Here is a 13875-nt window from a genome sequence, read left to right as displayed (position 1 = left end):
CTTATATTCTTGTAGCTGCTAAGAACATTTTAAATACCATGTCCACCAGAAGTGAAAAGATATGATCCAAAGGAGCCGCATTAGGGGCTGAAACAGATGTTACTAGCACTGTCTTTCAATTATGAAATGAATACTTTAATTAGACTGAATCCATAAAGTGTTTGTATTCTTCTTGCAGTCATGTCCAAAGGGAAAAAAAATCAAAATAAATCAATACGACCTACCCTAGAGTAGTCAAATCCATGCTTCTCCTTCATGCCATTTCTACAGAGTGTGTAGTTGTAAAAACGAGAGTTTTTAAGTAATCCAACCCATTCTTTCCAGCCAGGAGGCACATAGGAACCATTGTATTCATTAAGGTACTTCCCAAAGAAAGCTGGAGGAGAGAAAGGAGAGCTAGAATAAGTAGGTATAATACAAACAACTCAGAGACCACATTTTACCACACACTTCAGTTTTTTCTTCATCCAGGTACATTTAACATGGACAGCACATAGTGAGATGTCTTATGAAATTCTGCGTACAGTCTTCCCTGCATTTCAGAGCTCTCTAATGCTATAGGTCATTTGCATTACACACCACTTATATAAGAAATAAACCAGATCAAACTAATAACTGAAACTGCATTTAAAGTATCTATAATAGTGGTTGATACATTCAGGCACACATCTCAAATAATGCCAGTTGCCACATTACCTCATTCTTCCCTGAACCACCCAATTTAGCTGCCCTCTTCATATTGGTTACAGTCATTTAAGCTATCTACAGCTAACTAAGTGCTCAGCAGCATCAGGCTGGTGTGGGAGACACAACAACAAATGAGGCAGTTCACAAAGTGATGAAATTTCAAAGACTTAAAGAAATGGACCAGCAGCCTGTTTGTCAGAAGAAATGAAGAGTATACGAGACATTAAAGAAAGCTATGCAGGTATGTGAGTCTTCCTCCCGGAATAGCTATTCAGACTGACCAGGCTCCTGTAAGCCTCAGATACAGTGACACAAATTACTTAACAGAAAATGGAGGAGAAAAATGCAAAATATTAATATTATACAGAAAAGCACAAATTCACCAAGATGTTATAATACCCCCATTGATGCACACCTGGTACAGCAAGTTTTTAAAGGTTAAAAGTTAACAGCACACCCACAGTGGGCGAGAGCAGAAACTATCACATTCATTCCTCTTTAGATTATACAGATTTTTAACCCAGAATCGAATAATGAATGTGACAACTCATGATGATGCTCCTGTCAATTAACATGTATGTGTATGTAGAGAGAGCAGAAGATGACAGTAGAGTGATCTGAGATCAGCATTTCCCTCTAAAGCTGTAGACTGAGATTTTCAAAGGAGCCTAAGGGATTTGGATACACAATTCCCATACATTTTTATTGGGAATTGGATTCCATATTCCTTAGTCAGTTTTGAAAATCTTAGCAATAGTGCCAGATTCTGACCTCCCTTATATTTGTGCAGATGAGGAGAATTTTCACTGAAATTGGTGGGCCAGGTTCTCAGCTGGTGCAAATTGGTACAGCTCCAATGAAGTCAATAGAGATATTTGCACCATCTAAGGATTTGTCACAAAGGGAATTAAGTCAATGTGAGAGAGATTTTCTTATCCACAAATAGCACTGTTCCTACTTGATAAGACACACAAGTTAAAGAGCACAATCTAGGTATGACACAAAAAAATGGGTAAAAGATGTACCTGAGGACAAAGATCATCAGGTGGCATAAGTTGACATTGCTCCACTGACTTCACCAGCTGAGAATGTGACCCAAAATCTCAATGGAACTAGCACAATGGGGAACACGGGACTAGCAATAAAGATGGAAATATTTCAAAGCAGTGAATACATGAACAACTTCTCAGGGACATTTAGTGAATAAGATCAGACCTGAAGAGCTACAGAAAAATTTCAAAATGTAATTGGAAAAAATTTATCCATCATCCTCTTCAACAGAAAATGAAGGTGGTCAACTAATGTGTCTCTCTAGCCATGACTAATGGAGTCAAAATCTGGGATCTTTTAAAACTGATGGAAGTGCTGAAAGAATCATGGTCTAACACGCAGAAGACAGCACGGGGAGATAGAAGATCCATTGAAGAGACATGAATGAATAACTACAGTAAATACTTTGAAATTCATCCAATGAGCTTAAACAACTTTCCAAAGATGGGTTAACATTGTTTTCGCTATTTTATAGATGAGTAACTAAGCCACAGAGGGGTTAATTGATTGGTAAGTCTGTATGCAGTGTTGTAGCCATGTTGGTCCCAGAATATTAAGAGGAAAAATGGGTGACCCCATCCTGAACGAAATCTTTCCTGAACCCCCTCTTCTGGCCTTAAACAACGCCCCAGCCTCTCTAAGCTCATTATCGGAAGCAAGCTCCCCACACAGCAAGACACATCAATTAAAGACCTCAGTCATCACGCAAAACCTGCAGTCATATCTCCACTACTACAGTGATCAACAACTGCCACAACACATTTTTCAAGATCCCTGGGTCCTACACATGCCTATCACAACACACAGTGTACCTCATCCAGTGCACTAAATGGCTCAATAGCAACCACGTGGGTGAAACCGGACAAACACTGCGCTCTCGAATGAACTCACATAGGAAAATGATAAAAGACGGTGAAAAAAAACTCACCACATCACCTGTGGGTGAACACTTTTCACAAAGTCATCACTCTATATCTGACTTATCAATTGTAATGCTCAAAGGAAATCAGCACAACACTTTCAAAAGACGAGCCTGGGAGCTTAAATCCATAACTTTGCTAGACACTGAAAGTCATGGACTGAATAGTGACTGACTTTATGCCTTATGACAACAATCCAGAACCCACTAACAATCCCACCACCTTCAGCTGCTTTTGCTCCCCCCTTCCTCTTCTCAGACTGGAGGGGTGTTAATGGGCCAATTCACCTGGAATGGGCCCTTGAAATGTGCATTAGTTATTTATGCTAAACAATCTGTTCCATTTTGTATTTAGCTGTTGTAGGGAGCCAGGGTGGCTTCCCTCGAAACCTGAGGGTAAAGAGCCACTCTCTCAGCCTGAGTGGGCGGGGCCAGACCAAGCTTACTCCACCCCCCAGAAGGGGGAGGGGTGGAACAGGAAGTACAAAAGGCAGGGCCCTTAGCCCAGTCAGAGCACCACCAAGGAGGGAGGCAGATGCAGACGCAGACTGCTGGCTGTTCCCTTCAGACCCTGCTGCTCCGCCAGGGGAGGCCCTGGACCAGGAGAAACCTGACCTGGAGGAAGGGCAGGGGCTACAAGGACTGCCCGCTGCCGAGTACCCGGAGGAACTGGAGGATCCTGAGGCAGAGCAGGAGCTAGAGCAGGAGAAGCTGTCCTGTCGGCGTAAATATGTCGCCCCTAAAGTGCTACAGTGGCACAGCTGTGCCGCTGTAATTCTGTGGGTGAAGACAAGCCCTAAGTTTCCCACACCTGCAGAAGAGCTCTGTATAAGCTCAAATGTTCGTCTCACCAACACAAGTTGGTCCAGTAAAAGATGTTCCCCCATCCACCCACCTTTCCTCTTGTAAGTCTGTGACCAAGTCAGCATCACTGTGAAGAATTCCAGTTCCCCTGTTCTAATCAACAGATCACACTTCCACTTTAATAAGACCAGTCACCAAAATCAGACAAACTAAGATGACAGCAACTAGCAAAGCTAAATCCACTTAGCTGTAAATGGATAAAAATCATCATGTCCTTTTAGAGGGTTGCACAGCACAAATACTCTCTCAAATGACTTTGCTTTCTGAGCAACATCCAATATTTAGAAAGTGAAAGGCAAACCACAATGATATGTGGGTAATTAAACAGAGCAGGAGATTTTGTTTTGTTCTGGCCCAGTATCAGGGGATAATGGATTGAGATATTGACTGTTGTCTACCGAGGCAGGTATGTACAAAGCAAACTAAAGCCTTTTGTGCCTCACCCATATATTATATCCAAACAGAGTTAAATTTGGCACTGCTCCGCACCCCATTCATGGAAGCCCAGTTTCCAGTTTACCAGTCAGTTCCTAAAGCCTTTGGCTGAGCCAGCAAAACAATGCAGGAAAGCAGCACTCTGCAAATAATTACTTCATTGTCATTCAGCATAGGCATTAAAGGAAAGTCTGAGGGAAGTTCCTTCCAGCACCTTTTGCATATCTGCCATTGTATGTTCAAGAGGACGGTTTTATAATCTTTCATGGATGTCAAAGTACTTTAAGTAATTTTCTCTACTGTTTCTAACCTTCCATTTCACATCTCTCTTTCTCCCTCCCTTCCTCTCAAGAACCTTAAAAAGGCTCATTATTTAAACTCTTCTGAACATTTCTCCTTTGTGATACAGAATATGGGGCTACAGTAAAGCTCTTTTTCTGTTGGGAAAGATTTTGCTTTCATAGCGTAAAGCTTCTGTCTAACACACTTTTCTTTTTTTTGCTTCAGTCCAGCCCATCACCATAGACAGCTGCTCAGTGGAGAATGCAAGCCTTCAGTGCATCCAATTCCAGACTGCTCCAGGATTTCATTAGCAAATATTTTCAGGGACCAAAGCTATATATGCACAGCTGTGTTTCAACATGCAGTCTATGAAGTAACTGTAAAAATATATCCAAATGGTTTTAAATGCTTTTTATACATGTAATAATAATAAAGAGGGTTTAAAAACTACTATCCAACATAGTGTCTCCCATGAATAGGTGAAGCAGGGTCCATGGCAGACAGGATGAAACTAAATGACAAGTTCTGTATACAAGGTAACATCTCCTGCCAGATTTTATGATCCCACCAAGTTCTCGGCTCCCCAAAGTTTCCACGACTCCCAACCACCTGGAAGAGTCTATAGTGCATGTTGGAGTTGCAGGTAGAGTTTAAGAAACATTTTGCTGAAGGATAAAAAACAAGAACAGAGCATGTAATAATTTGCTGCATGTTACGGATTGATACAAAGATTTCTTTTGATAACAATGTAATTTATAAATATATTAGGTCCTCAAATTCATGGTTTAAAAAGTGAATCTGGCCTGACAACACGCAATCTACAGAGCAAAACCAAAAGAACAGACTTCTCAGTTTGAAAATGGTCTAAAAGAGTACATTTATGACCATGGCAAACTTTCAAGTCAACACTCCTCCCTACCCATCCTTACAGGCTTTTTATGATCATTTTTATATTTTATATTTTAAGGATAAATTTCCAAAAAATGAAATGTAACAGAAACGATATTCAAATATTTTCCATGGCTCTAAATTAAAATGGAAATTAAGAGACTGTTCCTAGCTGGATCATTAAAATGATGAGAAAAATCATTCCTCTCATTTCATCCCACCTGGGCTGCGATGCCAAGGCCCAACGCTGGAAGTTAAGGATAGAGGGACTGAGGGTACGTCTACACTATGGGATTATTCCGATTTTACATAAACCGGTTTTGTAAAACAGATTGTATAAAGTAGAGTGCACGCGGCCACACTAAGCACATTAATTCGGTGGTGTGCGTCCATGGTCCGAGGCTAGCGTCGATTTCCGGAGTGTTGCACTGTGGGTAGCTATTCCATAGTTCCCACAGTCTCCCCCGCCCCTTGGAATTCTGGGTTGAGATCCCAGTGCCTGATGGGGCAAAAATCATTGTTGTGGGTGGTTCTGGGTAAATGTCATAATTAATTCCTTCCTTCCTCCGGGAAAGCAACGGCGCCCTTTTCCCCTGGATTGCCCTGGCAGAGGCCATAGCACGGCAACCATGGAGCCCATTCAGCTTTTTTTACTGTCACCATATGTGTACTGGATGCCACTGACAGAGGCGATACTGCAGCGCTACACACCAGCATTAATTTGTTTTTGCATGATAGCAGGGACGGTTATCGGTTGTTCTGTACCGTCTGCTGCCATTGTAAATTGGCAATGAGATGATGGCTATCTGTCGTTCTGTACCGTCTGCTGCTCTCATGAGTGCCCCTGGCTGAGGTTGGCTGGGGGCGCAAAGGCAAAAATGGGAATGAGTCCCTGAGTCACTCTCTCCTTTATGGTATCTAAAAATAGAGTCAGTCCTGCCTAGAATATGGGGCAAGTGTACTAGAGAACCAGTGTATCAGAGAACCAGAGAGCACAGCTGTTCTGTGTCAGATCCCACAGAAATGATGAGCTGCATGCTATTCATGGGGGTTGCCCCTGCAACAACCCCAACCGTTGCTTCCCTCCTCCCCAACCTTCCTTGGCTACTGTGGCAGCGTCCCCCCCATTTGTGTCATGAAGTTATAAAGAATGCAGGAATAAGAAACAGTGACTTGTTAGTGAGATAAAATGAGGGGGAGGCAGCCTCCAGCTGCTATGATAGTCCAGGCAGGACATTAAGCGTTGTGGGGGAGAGGAGCCCAGCATCCTGCTGCTATGACAGTCCAGGCAAGACATTAAGCGGTGTGGGGGAGAGGAGCCCAGCATCCCACTGCTATGATAGTCCAGGCAGTACAGAATCTTTTCTTTACACATGAAAGGGAGGGGGCTAATTGAAGTTCAGCCCCCAGTTGCTATGATGAAGACGGTTACCAGCCGTTCTGTACCATCTACTGGGAATGACCAGGAATTATTCCTATTTTTACCCAGGTGAGCCCCCCCCCCCCCCAGCCGGCCTCACCTGAGGCCAGCCAAGGGTATTCAGCAGCTATCAAGCATATTGTACCGTCTGCCACCGGGGAGGGAAGAGGAGCGGATACTGCTCTTCACTGCTGCAGCATTGCGTCTACCAGCAGCATTCAGTACACATAGGGTGACATTAAAAAAAGTCAAGAAACGATTTTTTTCCCTTTTCTTTCATGTGGGGGGGGCAGGGTACATTGACGAGCTATACCCTGAACCACGCTGGACAATGTGTTTGAACCTACAGGCATTGGGAGCTCAGCCAAGAACGCAAATACTTTTCGGAGACTGCTGTGGACTGCAGGATAGCTAGAGTCCTCAGTCCCCTCTCCCTCCCTCCATGAGCATCCATTTGATTCTTTGGCTTTCCCGTTCACTTGTCACGCAGCACTGTGTAGCCCGGAGATTTTTTTCAAATGCTTTGGCATTTCGTCTTCTGTAAAGGAGCTCTGATAGAACAGATTTGTCTCCCCATACAGTGGTCAGATCCAGTATCTCCCATACGGTCCATGCTGGAGCTCTTTTTGGATTTGGGACTGCATCGCCACCCGTGCTGATCAGAGCTCCACTCTGGGCAAACAGGAAATGAAATTCAAAAGTTCGCGGGGCTTTTCCTGTTTACCTGGCCACTGCATGTGAGTTCAGATTGCTGTATAGAGCAGTCACAGTGGTGCACTGTGGGATACCGCCCAGAAGCCAATACCGTTGATTTACGGCCACACTCACCCTAATCCGATATGGTAATACCGATTTTAGCGCTACACTCCTCTCGTTGGGGAGGAGTACAGAAACCGATTTAAAGAGCCCTTTATATCGATATAAAGGGCCTCGTAGTGTGGACGGGTACAGCATTAAATTGGTTTAACACTGCTAAAATCGGTTTAAACGTGTAGTGTAGAGCAGGCCTGAGTCTAATCTCACTTACTCCAGTTTAGATTGGGAGTAATTCTGCAGACGTCGGTGGAGTTTCACGAATGTAAAATTGGTGAGAGACAGAATCAAGGCCAGAGTTATTGCTCTTCATTCACTCGCCTTGACAATGGAGTTCAAGTCATAGTCAGTGCTATATAATCAGTTTTTTTTATTTAGATATGTTTTTGTTAAGAAGAGATGAAGAATCTTTATGCACTTCATTTTAACAATAAAATCAGAGTGCTTATGTTGAAATTAAGAAAGAAAAGCACAGGTGGAATATCATTAACAACTTTCTGACAGTGATATGTTACGTTATGGAATAGTTTCTCCCATGAGAAGCAGTGGAAGCTAAATCTCTTATGATATTTAAGCCTACACTGGGGTTAAACTCTAGAAAAATATATTATAAGGAGCATTCTTGCCCTGGGTTGGATGAGCTAGAAAGCCTAATAGGTCTCTCTCATCTCAAATTTAATTTACATGATTACCAAATTTTAGCATTCAGATTTATATTTCTAAATAATTTTGTTAACAAAATAGTGCAATGAAGATTGAAGCTCAGAAAAGCAAAGTCAGGCTTCTCCCTATTATGAGGTACAGGAGTTAAGAGTTTATACTATTACTTCTTCCCCTCAAAACTCTTTATATACCCCCTATGCTACTTATTTATATCTACCTGCTACCCAGTTAACACCCTGTTAAACTGCACACACCTGCAGTGACTTTAACCTTAAACCTCTGTGCCATAATCATTAACCTTCTACATTCCAAATCAGATATCATGTGTCAAGTACTTTGTAGAACTTTGCATTCACTTTGATATATATTTTAGCAGCCATCTTTCCAATCATTTGTTAAGGTTTTTAGCTGCCAATCTGAAAGTTTTCCATATGGGTTTGTTTATTCCTCTGAGTTGCTCCATTTCTGTTTGATTTTTCCAGGTCAAGTGTTTGAGCTAAAATTTGCAGCTATTCAGTTCTGAATGGAAAAGCAGCATTTCTGCTCTGATTCCTATTACGTATCTAGCCAAAATTATTTTGTAACACTTTCTTGCTCTGTAAAAGGCTTTCAGATAAAATCATGTGTAACAGAGAGTTTTCAGCAAGGCAGGGTATTTATATGTACTAGTAACAAGCATAAACTCTCAAGGTCAAGTTCAGTACTTACATCGGGCCAAATTCTGCACACACACACTGGTAGCGTACTCTAGGATCAACTCCAACAAACTCAATGGATTTAAAGTGGTGTAACACTGATAGATCTGAGTTAAGAATGTGGCCATTTACTCCAACGGTAGTCAGTATAAAATCTGTCCCCCAGGGACAGTTTTTCAGAAGAATTCAGCTCTGTCAGGCACAAAAATAAAAGGCCAGATTTTCAAAAGACCTCAGCACATTGGGTGCTGATCTCTACTGAAAATCTGGCCTCTGATTAGGTGCCTAAATGGGAACTGAGCTCTTCTGAAAATCTATCCCCAATTGTATTGAACTGACCAGTTGAAAATCTGGCCCTTAGCATTTAGCAATAATAGGAATTGTAGCTCTGCTGCAAAAAATTAAAAAGCTGCTATTAGTATTATTAGCTCAGTAACGGTTATAAATATTACGAGCCATAGAAAAAATACAATAGATTCTTATACACAAAATCCTTTCTGAAAGATGAAAAGGAGAACTTAAGGCCACATTTTGTCTTCAAACCCTAACCAACTCCATTGATTCTTGGTTATAAGCAAAGGCACAATTTGGCTCATAGAGATTTTTTTTTAAAACCACGAAATGTTTGCTGGAAATCAGAGATTTAGTGCATCTACCACACAGTCCTTGAAAATGATGAAATCTTCGAGGAACGTAATAGTCAGCTAGCTAGGATTAAAGAAAGAAGTATTAGGTGCATTCTTTAAAAAGTCTGTTGCACATGATAGCCCAGATTTTCCTCTGCATTACAGAATGCTGTCGGCAGAAAGCTGCCCTAAAGATTGTGTAGCCCGCCCATCACTGTAGGGAAACCTCTAATGGCACAGAGCTGGAGTAGGGGGCTGGGTTCATACCCACCCCCATCTCCCAGAAGTTGATTTAGAATTTGGGGCTGGAGTGAAAAAGAATATCCTGATGATCCGCTGATTCCTGGTTGCCCTAAAAGCCCTGGTGGGCCATCAGCAGCCAGTGCAATTACAGCAGCCTCTAGACTGCTCTAATTTATGCCAGGGGATGGGTCTGGTACACACCTTGGGGAACACAAAGGTATGTTTTACAATATCTTTGTGCACTCTCCTGAGTCTGTAATGCACGTTCCTCAGCTGCAGCCAAGGCTCAGTCCCAATGTTTATTTACTGGCTCAGGCTGGCTGATGCGTGGGGAGGGGGGGGGAGAGTGGAGTCAGTTAAAACAGAAAAATTTAACCAAAATATTTGGAAGTGGTCAACAAGGAATTAAAACAGCAGAATGTAGATAATAAGTCAACTCCTGCTTGTCTTTCTCAGGCACCCGCAATATGCCAATATGTTTATGGCCGACCTGGAACAATGCTTCCTCAGCTCTCGTCCACTCACGCCCCTTCTCTACCTACGCTACATTGATGATATCTTCATCATCTGGACCCATGGGAAGGAGACTCTGGAAAAATTCCACCACGATTTCAACAGCTTCCACCCCACCATCAACCTCAGCCTGGACCAATCTACACAGGAGGTCCACTTCCTAGACACCACGGTGCAAATAAGTGAAGGTCACATTAACACCACCCTATACCGAAAACCTACTGACCGCTATGCCTACCTTCATGCCTCCAGCTTCCATCCCGGGCACATCACATGATCCATTGTCTACAGCCAAGCACTGAGGTACAACCGCATCTGCTCTAACTCCTCAGAGACCAACACCTACAAAATCTCCACCAAGCATTCTCAAAACTACAATACTCGCACGAGGAAATAAGGAAACAGATCAACAGAGCCAGACGTGTACCCAGAAGCCTCCTACTGCAAGAGGAGTACATGTCCCCAGCTAAAACCCCTCCAACACATCATCAGAGATCTACAACCCATCCTGGACACTTTCACAGTCCTCGGGTAGCAGGCCAGTCCTCGCCCACAGACAACCTGCTAACCTGAAACATATTCTCACCAGTAACTGCACACCGCACCATAGTAACTCTAGCTCAGGAACCAATCCATGCAACAAACCTCGATGCCAACTCTGCCCACATATCTACACCAGCGACACCATCACAGGACCTAACCAAATCAGCCACACCATCACCGGTTCATTCACCTGCACGTCCACCAACGTAATATACGCCATCATATGCCAGCAATGCCCCTCTGCTATGTACAACGGCCAAACTGGACAGTCTCTACGGAAAAGGATAAATGGACACAAATCAGATATCAGAAATGGCAATATACAAAAACCTGTAGGAGAACACTTCAACTTCCCTGGCCACACTATAGCAGACCTTAAGGTGGCCATCCTGCAGCAAAAAAACTTCAGGACCAGACTCCAAAGAGAAACTGCTGAGCTTCAGTTCATCTGCAAATTTGACACCATCAGCTCAGGATTAAACAAAGACCGTGAATGGCTTGCCAGCTACAGAAACAGTTTCTCCTCCCTTGGTTTTCACACTTCAACTGCTAGAACAGGGCCTCATCCTCCCTGATTGAGCTAACCTCATTATCTCTAGCTTGCTTGCATATATATAACTGCCCCTGGAAATTTCCACTACATGCACCTGAGGAAGTGGGTATTCACCCACGAAAGCTCATGCTCCAAAATGTCTGTTAGTCTATAAGGTGCCACAGGATTCTTTGCTGCTTTCTCAGGTAAGTAATCCCAATGGAAACAATGGGCCAGAGCGTGCTCCCATTAAAACCAATAGGACTATTCAAGTAAATGGAGCAAATCTACTGTTGTAAGGCCCAGACCCCTTTTCCTGAAATAAGCCAGCAAGCGCTGAATGGAGAAAAGCCCTATCAGCCATATTCTCAATGCCCTGCCACTCAAACCTTTACAGATCTCGACGGCCTGCTGTGACTATTCTAGTTTGCTACTTTCCCAGAATGCTCCCCCTGCCCCCCCAAAAAGCAACAAACCCCCCCAAACTCCTAGAAGTATAGTACATTACAAACTAACCACATGGCATTACTACCAAGCCCAAAAAGAATCACATTCTTAGGATTTATCCTCTAGTCCACAAATGTAACATTTCCTCGTTCATGTAAAAAATATCATAAACCTGCCCAGTACTGGATGGATAGACTTTTGTAATAAGGAGCAAGATAATCCAAGGTTTATCTTGTTTATGTTGAACTTTTATTGGTGACAGAGTCTGCACCAATTTATTTTGGTCAACTCCAAACCTAGGACTGGTCTACACTGAAAACTTACATTGGCATAGCTACATCTCTCAGGGGTGTGAAAAAATCCACATCTGTGAGACACGTCGCTATCCTGACCTAATCCCGAGTGTAGACAGTGCTAGATCAAGAATTCTTCTGTCAAACTAGTTACTACCTCTTGTGGAGGTGGACTGGCATAGCAATAGGAAAGACCCTCCCTGCAGTGAGTGTCTACACTGAAGTGCTACAGTGGCACAGTTGCAGCTGTTCTGCTGTTTTAAGTGCAGACATACCCTTAAGAGAATTTCATTCAAGGTCAGTTTGTCCACAGAATTTGAGAAAGCCCCCGCTTGCCAAACTCTGGGAAGGTATTAGATTATGTTGTGTAAAAAGAAATGTCTGTCCCCTTCAAACATAATCTGTTTTCTTCCATTTAGCAGTAAACTTGGAAGAAGCACTAGAAAAACACTAGCTGATAAATAAATATGCAAAGGACACAATATAGCCTTATTGGACCCAATTAAGAGAAAATTCCCACCCTGACAACCAAATTCCTTTCTACTAAATTTCCATCCAGACAGAAGAACTGTAAAATTCTACAGATAGATTATTTTCCATATGTTCACCTAATTCACTTTTCCCATCTTTTCTTCAATGACCTTTGTAAGATATAACAGCCCCAGGACTTTCATAACAGCCAACCTATATGGCCCTTATGATGCATCCAACTATATCTTGGGTACTAATCTCCCCGCTTCCCATAACATCTGAGCACCTCAGAATCTTGAACGTATTTCGCCTCACGGCACCCCTGCAAGCTAAGATGGTGCTATTATCTCTATGCCTCAGCTCCCCATCTGTAAAACAGAAAGACTAAGTGACTTGCCCAAGATCCCACAGGAAGCTGGGAACTGAACTTGGGTCTCCTCTGCCCCAGACTAGCACCCTATCCACCAAACCATCCTTCCCCTTATACATAAGTAAGGAGTTACAATTCAACACAGCTTGCCCTTCTGCCTCTAGAATGTCCTTTCCGTAAAGGCTTATGGATGCAGGAAGTTGCTTGCCAGGGCAGTTACCATGTTCTGTTCTGCTAGACTGTTCCACTAAGAGATTTCACAAAATCTATTGCTTTGTCTTTGAGCTGGATACAACAAGCCAAGCTTTCCCACTACCTACCAAACCATGCATTGTTGCTGCTGCGCTGGATGAGTCTGTAAACAGTATGGGCAACATACAATACGCCTGAGCACTTAGGAAAGCAAACTTAAGAAGCTGCATTAGAGTTGTTGCCTGGAGTTTGATTGTAACCTTACCGCTCTGTGGATTAGCCTCTGCGGTCATAAAAAATAAGGGTGTCTTAGAGAAGTTGTGCCTCAACATGATTTTGAAAAGCTGAATGAGAGTTCTGCAAAAGATAGAGTTCTGGAGAATACCATCAGAAAGGAAGTACTCAGTTATAATGAGGATGGTGGAATACATGCCTAGATAGACGGAGATCCTAAACAACATGGGGAAAATCTCTTCTCAGACTTTTGGCTAAGATCCTGCCTAATATCTGATGCATGTTGTGTTAGGAAACTATATGCTACCCTTTAAAATAGACAGACCCAACCGTCTGATAGGTCTTTTCAATCTGTAAATATTGTGGTTCTAAATGTTGTAACATGGATTTTGAAAGCATTTTGATAATGGGCAAATATTCTATTTAGATTTTTGCTGTTTGAAGACTATGAGATAAGAATCCTATTTTTAAGAAATACCACACTAAAAATTGCTATTTGGCAGAAATGATAAATCAGTATGACAAAACCATTATACTTTAAATGCTAGAATTGGCATCCTATCGTAAGAGTAAATTACTGGAAAAAAGATGAGGTGTGTCTGACAATCTAAAATATCTAATGCTGAAAACAGATACAGTCAGGCAAAAGGGAAAGGGAGGGGTTCCAGTGATATGTGGCTGGACAAAAGGAAACC

At 42.5% G+C, this 13875-nt stretch overlaps 1 protein-coding gene across 6 annotated transcripts in view; it reads right to left on the bottom strand.

The window, feature by feature from the left end:
* The window catches only part of SULF2 (sulfatase 2), a 255156-nt gene that overhangs the window by 64964 nt on the left and 176317 nt on the right, over positions 1-13875 (bottom strand). For all 6 annotated transcript variants that reach the window (XM_030532956.1, XM_030532957.1, XM_030532958.1 and 3 more), the window contains one exon: positions 225-376. In XM_030532956.1, coding sequence (XP_030388816.1) covers positions 225-376 — 152 coding nt within the window. The remainder of the gene's footprint in view (positions 1-224; positions 377-13875) is intronic.

The sequence above is a fragment of the Gopherus evgoodei genome, chromosome 14 (genome assembly GCF_007399415.2).
Source record: "Gopherus evgoodei ecotype Sinaloan lineage chromosome 14, rGopEvg1_v1.p, whole genome shotgun sequence".
NCBI lineage: Eukaryota > Metazoa > Chordata > Testudines > Testudinidae > Gopherus > Gopherus evgoodei.
Note: the sequence above shows the minus strand (reverse complement) of the source record. Positions and strands in the feature narration are given on the sequence as shown.